General features: G+C 38.1%; 1 protein-coding gene across 1 annotated transcript; it reads right to left on the bottom strand.

The window, feature by feature from the left end:
* Nucleotides 1-7,033: 7,033 nt before the first annotated feature.
* LOC149207056 (putative multidrug resistance protein) lies at nucleotides 7,034-11,571 on the bottom strand. Its single transcript, XM_089397904.1, has 8 exons — nucleotides 11,272-11,571; nucleotides 11,131-11,185; nucleotides 10,851-11,029; nucleotides 10,246-10,703; nucleotides 9,582-10,122; nucleotides 8,633-9,499; nucleotides 7,541-8,538; nucleotides 7,034-7,400 (listed from the first exon to the last, which is right to left on the bottom strand). The coding sequence occupies exons 1-8, from the start codon at nucleotides 11,569-11,571 to the stop codon at nucleotides 7,034-7,036; spliced, it is 3,765 nt and encodes a 1,254-aa protein (XP_089254030.1).
* Nucleotides 11,572-12,337: the final 766 nt, after the last annotated feature.

Here is a 12,337-nt window from a genome sequence, read left to right on the forward strand (position 1 = left end):
TGATTTCCCCAGAAAAATATTATGTTATGTGCGATTGAAATTCTTCCTTTTCTACTTAGTGTTTTCATCGATCAATCTTTGTCTCCGCTAATGAGTAGAGTAGATTCAAGTCTTTTGTTTTAGAATATTACATAAGAATTTTGAATCTACAAGTAAATATATACATGGTATCAGAGCTGAAGACATTATAGAAGAGGAGAATATGAGTTTGTTGTGCAGGTGAAATTGAAATTACAGTTTCATATTTCAAAGTCAGTAGGATGACATTCTACTGTTTGAGACTTGAGTATGCCCTGGAGGGCAGCTCGAATTACATATCTTGGAAGGACATGATGGAGGCAGTGTTGAAAGACAACGGGCTGAAGGAATTCATCGGTTGTGTTATTCCAAAGCCTCTAGCTTCTAATGCTAAAGATTTGGCTGAATGGAGAAAATGTGTTGAAAAGGCAGGAAGGATTATCCTAGGAGTTCGAGATCATATTGTCTCGAATCTCCATGGTAAGGAAACTCCATTTGTAATGTGGAGGGCATTGACGAACTTGTTTCAAAATAGCAGTGACCACAGGAAGCTAGCACTTAAGGACAAGCTCATAAATATCAAGATGGAGAAGGGCGACTCAATTTCGAAGTACTTGACGAATTTCACCCAATGTCGGGATGAGTTTGGAAGTGTCACGATTACTGTTGTAGAAGACGATCTAGTGAGACTAGCACTTTTAGGCCTTCCCAAGAGTTGGCACGGTTACCAGGACTCAATGAATGGGAGGGAGAAGCTACCAGAGTGGGAGCGGTTGTGGTCTGAATTGGTACAAGAAGAGATTTGATGGAACACCAGAGATGGGACCTCATCCAAAGAAGTGAAAGAGGACCTTACATTAGTCAGCAATGAAAAGAAAGCCATGGGAAATAAGTCCCAAGGCAAGGAGGGCGACAAGAAGGACTTGTCGAACATCACGTGTTTTCACTGTCACGAGTTCGGGCACTATGCCACGATATGCCCACAGAAGGAAGCAAGCAAGAAGGAGCTTGTAGTAGTAGCAACAGGTGAAGATCTAGCTTCACAATTCGAACTTGATTTTACTCTCATTGCATGCATGACTAGCATTGTAATGGGAAGCATGTGGTATCTCGATAATGGTGCCTCATTCCATATGGCGAGGAATAAAGATCTCTTCAGTGACTTGGAGGAGAAAGACCTCAAACATAACATAGAGTTTGGAGATGATGGGAGGTATAGCGTGACCGACATTGATATGGTTACCTTTCAAAGGGAGTCTAGCTCCCCTCTCAGAATCACAGATGTGAGGTATGTTCCAAGACTAAAGAAGAATCTTGTTTCCATTGTGGTATTGGAAGATTGTGGCTACGATGTGATTTTTAGCAAATGAAAAGTTTTCCTTAGATACATCGCAATGGGAAAAGTGAAACAGATCGGTGTGCGAGTCAAGAACCTGTATGCACTTGAGGTACAAGATGCATGCAAAGCCTTAAAGAGCAAGGCAAAGGTTAGAGACTTGGTGGTTGAGAGGGAGAATGAATTACCTCTCAACATACAACCTCAGAAGCAGCCTCAGCAACTTGTGGAGCAACCACAATTGGAGAAGCAGAGAGGAGACCGAGTGGAGGCATCCACTCAAGCAGAGACCTCTAGTAGGGGGAAATTTTGAGCCAAGTGGGTAGAGGGAGCATATGCAGCCACACCTCGAGATGAGAGGTGGGACGATATGAAGTAATAGTCGCAAGAGTGCAGAAATTTGGTCAAGGTCCATTGAGATGTTTTTTCTCATGGATCATTACCTTGCTACGGGAGCCCACAATACACAGTAGAAGGATGGATCAGTGGCGGTTGATGCAGTCGAATGTCAGAGTGACAGAGGCAGAGAATAGTAGCAGTCAAATACTGGGGAGCGTAGAGCAGAGTTGACAATAGTGCAGATGGCACAGTGTAGAGTCAACAACATCGCAGAGTTTTTAGTAGACAGTGCAGTAGCTAGTAGCAGTTAGAGACTCTGATGACAGATGCATCATATTGATTTAGTTTGGATGGTTTTTCAGTTTCAGAAGTTGCAACAGCAACAACACTAGAGATAAGTGTTGCATGCAGAACATTCCAAAGGTACTCGATTGAAATAGAATTGAATTCCTTTCTTGTTGAGAGGGAGTGTTGGAAATAAAAACAAGAAATGTTAAAAACAACAAGAAATCCTAATTTAATTTGTCCTTGAATCAAATTAGGAATTAAATTGAAATTCTATTCTCATAGCAACTTGTAATAGTTAACTACGTTAATTTGACTTTGTTGACTCAGTAAAATCGAGTTGGAAGTCTATCTAGAGTCATGTAGAGTGATTCCTAAATTTTAAGGGCCTAGGTTGAGTTCTTTTGAGTTGTAATTAATTAACTTAGTCTAACTGAGTTATAGTTAGTTAAACTAGTTCAATCAGTTGGAGGAACTAGTAGGAGGTCTAGTAGTGGGGAGCAACTTCAGTGTAGCTTCACTGCTCCACTAGTTAACTGAAGATTCACTCATAAATAACTCATGCATGTCAGTTCAGAGAAAGACTCAGTTGAGATTAGAGTTCAAGGACAATGTATTATCAGTTGTATAATTTTCTGAGTTGTACAGATGGTGCATGCAATCAGTGGAAGACCTATGATGGATTGTGCAGTTGTGGTGAGGGATTTTCCCAATTAAATATGGGCTAATTCTCTTAGGAATTGCGCAAGGAAGTAGGGGCTTGGCAGGAAGTAGAATTGGCTAAGTGTTGGCTTGAGCTGGTTTGTGAAGTAGAGAGATAGATTCTACTCGTGCAAGAATTGTTCAGGTTGAACAAGCATTGTATTTTCTTCTCAGAGCTTCTGGTTAATGCAATATAGATAATCGGGGTTTTGAGCAGCTTCTTTCCCCATAAAAATATTGTGTTATGTGTGATTGAAATTCTTCATTTTCTGCTTAGTGTTTTCATCAATCAAAATTTGTTTCTGCTGATGAGTAGAGTAGATTCAAGTATTTTATTTTAGCATATTACATAAGCAGTGTGAATCTACAAGTAAAAATCTACATTTATGGCCGATATAAAATTGGTCATAGTTGTGCACAATCAATTATAGTTTACTATGATAAATTATGATTAACTATGACTGAGTGTAGTTACTCATGATTGGTTGGATATGTCAACCATAAGTGAATATGGTTTCACCAATTTAACCATAATTTTCTATGATAAATTAGAAACCTAAACATATGGCTTCATAATACACTCCTCCAATTTCTTGATATGCATGAAGCCAATCGTGAATTGAAAGGTGCAAAATGTATTTCTCTAAACATTTGGTTATGTAGAAATTACATATCCATCAACCACGTTCCTAGAAATCGCAACAAGAACTGTAGATTTGGTTGAAATATCTAATCTAAATAAAACAGATCCAAATTCAAGCCCCGATATTTGCCGTTGTGTCTTCCAATTTGTGCCCACGGTCGCTAAATGATCTCGCATTCCTCGCCCACATCTACAGTGTTCCACTTATTTTTTAATTTATTATATTCTAAATTATTTGCGCTAGTATTTATTTTTAATTTATTGCATTCTAATTATTAGTATACGCATTTATTATCCTATTTTTGTGGTCCATTCATTTTTTTTAATTTCTCCGTACTATATAAGTTGGTTATAGTGAGATAGTACACTTACTTTTTAATAACTTCGTTTAACTCATTGATGTATTTTTCGTAACTTGGTTTAATAACTTCGTTTAATGTTATTTTTTGGTACGATTCAGTGTTTTTTTAATAAGAAAGGTAAGTTTAACTATTAATTTATAGTTTTTTTGGTATTGTTTTTTCATGCATCTAAAAAATATTTTAAAAAATAAAAAAAATTATATCTAGCTAATAGTTATATAATTATAAAAAGTTATATTTAGCTAATAATTATATAGTTATATAATTATAAAAAATTATATTTAGCTAATAATTATATAATTATATTAAAATGAATAAGTAAAAATTTTGAATAGTTAAATTGTTATTTTTTTAAATTTATTGTATTGTATAAGTTTATTTTGATGGATTGTTATAATAACGATTAAATAAATTTGTTGGATTTGAAGTGTTTTTTGTTATATTATTTTAATTTATTGTATTGTAAAATTTATTTTTATGGGTGTTATGATGGGTATTAAATCCTGTGGATTTGATTTGCTATTCATTTGTTTTTCTTCTATACATAGGCCACCACCTCATGGTGAATTTATGGGATCAAGCCTCTTAAGCAGAGTGGTAGAGGCCCCTTAGCATGGTTTGTTTATTTATCTACATGAATTGGATTCATTCCATCATGTTGTTCATTTTGGGCCACTAGTTAGAGCTTTGGCTTATCCTTCAACACCTCCACTTATTGTTGCCTTGATGGCCATGCACTTCGAGTCTTGTTTGGTTATTTAGTGTGTGTTTCCTTCCATCTGCTTCACTGGCTTTCCCTCCTCTCTTGACAACTTTTTCTAATGGAAAAGGTTTGAGCCCAATCTTGTCATCGATACATCTTGCCTAGGAGTTATAAAGGCCTCTCTCTTTCACAATGACCTCTAGAATCTTCCCTCTCATTTCTATGAGGTCTTTGTCACGCCTTTTTTCCTTTGGTAGCCATGACTCGTCAACAAGCTTGTTGTCGATATGGAAATGGTGGCCATGGCAATTCAGGGGACTCTTAGGACTACCATGCACATGCACCTCTACATTCATGTGGAAATCCATTTGGTGGAAGAGGAAGTTTGACAAGAACCACTAGTAACTCTAAATTTAGAAGTCATGGATGACATAGCCTTTAGGGTTCCAAATACATGCAACTCTTGGGGCCACCAAAATCACTATCTTCATAAAGTAGATTTGCAATGGCATGTTAAGTTGTTGCCAAAGAAGATTCTAGTTGATTGGAGACAAACCCAGGTCAACCTAATGAACAAACTAGATGAGCTCAGAGATCTTATGCTACGCTCAGGAACAATCCATCAGCTTCAATACTTCATTGTCCTTCTAATGCTCATGCTCCCTATATTTCATCATTTCAATTCTTGCTCTTCATGCTAGGCCATCTGAGCTATTGATAAGTTCTTTTTAGAGTTTATGTTTAGTATCTTTTTCTTGTTGTCTCGAATTCTTCAGTCTCTAAAGGTTTCCCATTTTGATTTTTGTTATTAGTTTCCCCAAGTGGGCAGCACTATCTTTTAGACTTCTGAAGTTTTGGACATGCAGTTGAAGTTAATTTTTGTTACCCATTGACTATATATTTTATTGTCTTTGGTATTCTTTCTAAAGTAACATATAGAAGACAGTAAAACTAGCATATCTAATGTAAATATTTGATATTTTAATACATAATCAACAAAAATAAATAAATATATATATGGTATACGTTTGTACATTCCAGGTTATCATCATATATTTTTGTGTAATAAATTATCTAACAAAAGTTGGGAAATTCTAATTTAATCTTCTTTGCAATTTCAAATTTATCTCAATTATCAAGTGAAAAATGGTTTTCAAGTTTTTAAGGTCTCTCATACTACTACGTTTTGTGTCAAATTGTTGAGCCTCTGACCTTTCCTACTTTTTCTTTTTTAGTATTGTAGATTTTGCAAATCTACTTGTCTTTCCTTTTTAGTATTGAACATTTTGCAGACTTACTTATCATTTTAAATATTAAGGATATTTTATGATGTTTTTCATTGATAATCGGAAACAAAATTCCTTTGATTCCTTATTCTAAGTCTTTGACAACTTTACATTTATGAGTCATTTCCAAATTACTCACATTAAACTTTTTCATTCTTGACATTTTGAGCCAACAAGTGTGGCTAGCCTTTAAGACAAATCTTTTATTTTCGTATCTTTGTGCCAAGAGGCACTCTCCAACCGAGTATAGTAAAAATGTTGTAATGTCCTATTTAACATGTTGACTTGGTCATAATAATAAAAAATTAAATTAAATTAAAAATAAATAAAATAAAATAAAAGCATAAAATTAATAATTATAATTAATTGATAATTAAACCAATCTAGATCCATCTTAACTCCGGATCTACCAACTGTCAAGAGATCAAATATTTTGACATGCAAATCTCTTTTAAAGTGAAAAGAGATTTGATCCCTGTGGATCTTTGATAGATCCAAATTAAAATAAATATAATTTGATTGAACTAATAAACTCATTCTACAACCTAATATGATGTATAACCCTATACATACATCAAAAAAATTGAAAATAACCGTATGCTTACGCCATCAAAATTAAGTAACTCAGCTTACTCCAGCCATTACTCTAGGTGAATCGACAAAGACATTTTTTTTCAACAGCATTGCATAATTACCTAGCTGGCCCATGTATATGCTGTTTTTATTTTATTTTTTAAATTCACTTTGTTCTGGCTAAATTAAACATTGCATGAGCTCTGATTTTCTCCGATTTCACAGTATTATAAAAATACTACATCAGATACTAAATGAGTTAATCGTCTACGTGGATTTCAACGATTAATGGAGCATGTTTTAGCTTTAAGTGAAAGGAGACGGCCATACTCAAGAGTGAAGATGATCCAACGACAGCAATCAGGTGTCCTCGAAAGGGATACGACCCCAATTTTGATGAAATAGATTCAAGTTGACAAGGACATTAAAAAGAAAATGACTAAGTTGATAAAGACGTTAAGGAGTTATAAAGTATAATTAAGAGAAAGTATTGAGCAAATATATTCCATCGTTTTCACTTGCAATTCCGAGTCATGTCGAGATTCAAGAAGCCAACCCAGTCTCTTTGGCCCTAACTGATTTTATTATAATTCGTTACAACATATAATTATGACATTAACGTTAAACGGCCCCTACAAATTCCAAATTTGGCTGACGACATTTTGAATGATTTAGGGCGTGGACAAATAACGAAGAAATGAAAATTTGGCTGAAGGCATTTAGAAAGATTTAGGACATGGATCACGGCAGAATACTTTTGACCCTTTGAGTGAGGGAGGTGAGAATCTAGTGGTAGCCTAGCTGGATACTGACGAGAGAGTAATATGGATTGCCTTTTCCTTTGCTCATGAGATACGAATGACTTCCCTGCTCAATCACTTTCCCATCTTCAATCACAACAATCGAATCTGCATTTTGAATGGTTGTCAGTCTATGAGCTATCACAATACTCGTTCTTCCCACCATTATTCTGTCCAGGGCCTCTTGAACCATCTTCTCCGATTGGCTGTCCAACGCACTGGTGGCCTCGTCCAACAGTAATATGCTCGGATTCTTTATGATCGCCCTCGCTATAGCAATGCGTTGCTTTTGCCCTCCCGATAATTGCATTCCTCTGTCTCCACAATTTGTTTCGTATCCCTTCTCCAAAGAGCTACACAAATCCAAGTTAAATCACTGCCATATTCAGTCCGTCCTAATTTATTCCAGAAACAATCTGCTTAATCACAGCTGATTGAATATATGTATTATTGCATAAACATTATGTTTCAATTAAAAAATTGCAGTAATTACCTGATGAAGTCATGAGCATTTGCAGCCTTTGCAGCTTCGATCATCTCCACCTCGCTTGCATTCTCTTTTCCGTAGAGAATGTTGTCTCGAATGCTTCCTCCAAACAGCGTGGGCTCTTGACCTACCAGAGCTATGTGATTCCTCAAACTCTTCAAATTGAACCTCCTGATGTCACTGCCATCGATTTTCACCGATCCTTTTAGGGGATCGTAAAACCTTTCAATTAATCCAATGATAGTCGATTTTCCGGATCCGCTTTGTCCTACCAGAGCCATGCTTTTGCCTGCTTTTATCCTCAAGCAGAAGTTCTTGAAGATCATAACATCTGGACGAGATGGATAAGCGAAGTCCACGTTTCTCAGGTCCACGTTTCCTTCTATCTTATCCGCTTTCTCGCCTCTCTCATCGTCTGGGTTTATGCGGCTTTCTCTGTCCAGTATGCCAAACACAGATTTGACTGCATCGGATCCTTTAGCAATGTCGCTGCTCATAGTTCCTGCTTCTGCTAAACCTTTTCCTGTGGTTATCAGAATGAAGAAAATTTGGAAAAAAGCTTTGGATGTGATTTGTCCTTTTGATACAAGTTGTCCTCCATACCAAAAGTTCAAAGCCGTAATGGATAGGGTGATGCATTGCGATGTTCCAAGAGCGAACCCCGCAAACAAAGATTGTTTGATAATCTCTCTGCGAGGTTCTTCTTGACTCTTTTCGAAGAGAGAGAGGATCTTCTCCTGTAAAGAGAAGGCACTAATAGTGCGATGGTTAGCCACAGCCTCTGCTGCGAGTTGACTACCTTGATCTTGAGCTTTTATAGCCTTTTGAGACATGGCCTTGAGGAGAACCCTTTTAGTGTAGAAACATAATACAATAATGGGTTGCACTACGATTATTACAACTGCAAGACGCCATGCTATTATCAAAGCCATCGAGAAGGCTATTACAACAGCTGCCGAAGTTTCTACAAGTAACGATATACGATCTCTGACCAGAGATCTCACCTGTATCACAAATTGCATATTCGAACCATTAGAATACTGTAATACAATTCACAATTTTATTGGAAATATTAAAACTTTAAGATCAGATACTTGCCACATTAACATCTGTTGCTAGTCTGGAGCAAACAGCTCCACTAGAATTCTCCTCATTATCGAACCACCCAATCTCAAATGTAAGGATTTTGGACAGCATCCGCTCTCGAACCCTTTTAGTAAGATATTCCCCCATAGCTGCAAAATTGTAATGCTGTAACATGTTTGCTGAAAACGATATTACTCCCACAGCCACAAACATGAAGGAGTAATATTCGATACTGGATTTGATCTGGTCATGGTCCTGAAGGAAAAATACAAATACAGTTGCCCCAAGGAATAAGGGAAAAACAGGTTGAACTGCTCCGGAACCTAAGGCTCCTGAACAACCCAATAGAGCATGCCTCCATTCTGGGGCATTTAATAGAAACAGTTGACGGAATGAAGCGGCGGAAGCAAGCTTTTCTTCATGTACCAGTTCTCGATGGGTCGATACAGAGGCATTCGAACTCGATCTAGTATATATGCTAGAACTCCTTGTTACCAAAGACTGGTCTAGCATAGTAGTGCCTTCGAATCTCTCATCTGGCTTATCTGCCGCAGCAAGTTGTAGTTTCACCAAAGCAGCGTATGCTCCATTGGGTTTACAGATCAGATCTTCATGCATACCTGTCTCGATCACATGACCACTTTGAACCACCGCAATCATGTCTGCGTTGCGGATGGTGGAGAGGCAATGAGCTACTACAATAGTTGTGCGTCCAACTGAAGCTTTGTCTAGAGCATCCTGAACGATTCTCTCCGACTCTGCATCTAGAGCACTTGTGGCCTCGTCTAGAAGAAGTAGACGAGGATCCTTGAGCATAACTCTTGCAATAGCTATACGTTGCTTTTGCCCTCCCGACATCTGGACTCCGCGCTCACCCACCTGTATTGCCCAAATGAAAAAAGTAAACTCAAATTGACTGCACTTTAGAAATGAAGAATGAGAGTAAAAACCTAAATATTACCTGTGTGTCATAACCATCTGGTAGTTGACTAATGAAATCGTGAGCGTTTGAAGATTTGGCAGCAGCAATAACCTGATCCATGCTGGCTCCCTCTTTTCCGAACAAGATGTTCTCCTTGATCGATGTAGCGAAGAGTGCAGGTTCTTGACTTACTAGTCCAATTTGGGAACGCAACCATTTCAATTGTAGCGTTTTAGTGTTCACTCCATCCAACAAAATCTCTCCAGCCAGGGGATCGTAGAACCTCTCTATCAACGCCACAGCCGTAGACTTGCCGGACCCGCTTCTCCCCACCAACGCAACAGTCTTGTTTGCGGGAATGGTTAGACAGAAATTGCGAAATATCTTGGATTCTGGTCGAGATGGATATGCAAACTCAACGTTTCTAAATTCAACTTTACCGCTGACCTCTTTCAATATTTCTCCTTTTGCATCTTCCCAATCAATGATCGGTTCTCTGTCAACCATCTCAAAGATGCGTTTACAAGCAACACGTGCTTCTGAAAAGTATCTGATATTCGGAAGCGCAGTCCCTAGAGCTCTGTAAACGCAACAGTGCTTTCAGAGATTTTGCTTGAACTTCAAAAATGTGGTAAATTTCCCGTTGTAGGATCAATTATAGAAGTACATGAGAAAGAGAGATGAATAGAGCGAGAACGCTTACAAGCCACCCATAAGTATGCAACTTGAAGCCGCGAAAATCCTTCCTCCGCTAGCGCCATGATACATAACCAATCTGCTACCATACCAAGAGTTGAACGCCCAGATACCGAAGGTCACTCCTCCGCTTCCTACTGCCAAGCCTTTGACAAGACCTTGTTTAAGCCCAAGCTTTACAGTCCCATTGAGCGCATCGGAGAACTTAGCCATTGTCCTCTCCTCTCCAACGAAGGCAAAGACTGTCCTAATGGATGAAAGAGCTTGCTCTGCAATATTACCGGCTATATTATATGCTTCGGTGAACTTGCGAGAAGTCCCCACCAGAATCCGTCCATACATTATGCCGGGAATGATCAGCATGATCACGAAAGGAAATGACGCTAATGCCAGTCTCCATGTCAAGTAGAATGCCACAAAATAACTACTGAAGAATAAAGAAGTATTCATGACGAAGTTGGGTAGCTGAGGATGGACATTCTCCCAAGAGAATTAGCAATATTAAAATTAGAAAACTTAGTAAAGAGTCCAAACGTTGATAAATTAGATGAACTTAATGAAGAGTCTGAACATTGATAAATTAAATGACAGAATAGAGTAATAAGATCACACCTTTTCTGCTAAAACGTCCTGTATAACGAGAGTATCATTAGTAACACTGGTAACCACTTCTGCTGTGGTAGTTCTTTGGGTGTCGAAGAATCCCTCGCCCTGCCTCAATACGGCTTTCAAATAATTTATACGCATCCGAGATGCCTGCCTTTCGCTGGTCCTCGCCCAACAGAACGCCTCTGATCAAAGAAAGCAAAGAAAAGCATTAGTCATAGATAAGATCATCAAAAACCATTTAACTATAGAAGGTGTGAAAGAAACAGGAAGATGTAATACCCACCGAGAAACGCAGCAAAAAACGCAGCGATTGATATATAGAGCAGACGTAAAGTATACTGCGCAAGTAACCATCACCGACACATTCATCAATATGTAATATGAATATTATGCAAAGTTTTGTTGTAAAGGAAATGATTATTACCGTGTTGATAATACGACGGAAATCTCCTGTGGATGCCGAACCAAAATTTCCTACTGTGTCTATCAAATTGCTTAATACAAGCAGGCGCATCAAAGGCATGGTCATTCCATCTGTAATGGCTCCTACAGTGCCGAATGCCATTAGCCACAGATCAAATGAATCGGCATACTTAAAAAGTTTCCATATTGAGATGCCTGAATCCTTCGGACGAACAGCCGTGTTGCTTTCCACACGATCATGCGGTTTAAGCAGGTCTGGTTGTTCTTCCAGATTTGACATCTGTATTTGTTCCCTTGCCATATTCTTCAGTGCGGGAAAAACACGGGAGTCCTTCACCTTTGTGGATCATTCAGCGAAACAATGTATTTATGTATAATAATTGGATCATATTCGGGAGCAGGGCCCTTAATCGAGAATTAACAAATGAAGCTCATAACACCACCATCATAGCTGGTGACCAGCATGCGTTAGCTCATGACCGGGATCAAAATGACGTATGTAATATGATCGATCACGCGAGAAATCAGTTTGACCTGAATGCGGGGGATTCATGACCGGTTGGTTGGAGGATGTCGAATCGGAATCGAAAGAAATCGGAATTGGAGTTGTATTTAGTGCGATTTTTTGGAGATTTCGGTGACAGAATCCGGCAGAAAAAATTGAGGTTAAATATTAATTTGTATTAGTTAAAATGATTTTTTAACTGTATATTTGGATTCAGCACCCTGAAAAACTCATAGGACTCTTTGATTGTATAGAAATTACTTATCAAACTTGCGATTTCAATAAATTGTTAAATTTAAAGAAATTTAACCAGAAAAACCCACCAAAAAATCACACTAAAGACTATTGAACTAAACCTAACCTATCGATCATATTACATATGTAATATGCTCGCGCAACAATGACCTCTCCATCGACCTATCCATAAGCCATCATATTACATATGTAATATGCTCGCGCAACAATGACCTCTGCCTTGACCTATCCATAAGCGCGACCTCTCCCTCGACCTAAAGCATAAATGACCTTTTCATTCGATGGAGGTGGGGCCCTTAATCGAGGA

The sequence above is a fragment of the Pinus tabuliformis genome, chromosome 1_2 (assembly GCF_031772625.1).
Source record: "Pinus tabuliformis cultivar Carrire ecotype Pingquan chromosome 1_2, CPIR1, whole genome shotgun sequence".
NCBI lineage: Eukaryota > Viridiplantae > Streptophyta > Pinopsida > Pinales > Pinaceae > Pinus > Pinus tabuliformis.

What these genes read in the sequence shown, in the direction of transcription:
- LOC149207056 (XM_089397904.1), bottom strand. Translation starts at nt 11,571, where the DNA reads ATGGCAAGGGAACAAATACAGATGTCAAATCTGGAAGAACAACCAGAC. An exon ending in TGCATACTTATGGGTGGCTT is followed by an intron (nt 10,123 to 10,245) that starts GTAAGCGTTCTC and finishes TTGCGTTTACAG; the next exon opens with AGCTCTAGGGACTGCGCTTC. An exon ending in AATGCTCATGACTTCATCAG is followed by an intron (nt 7,401 to 7,540) that starts GTAATTACTGCA and finishes GGATTTGTGTAG; the next exon opens with CTCTTTGGAGAAGGGATACG.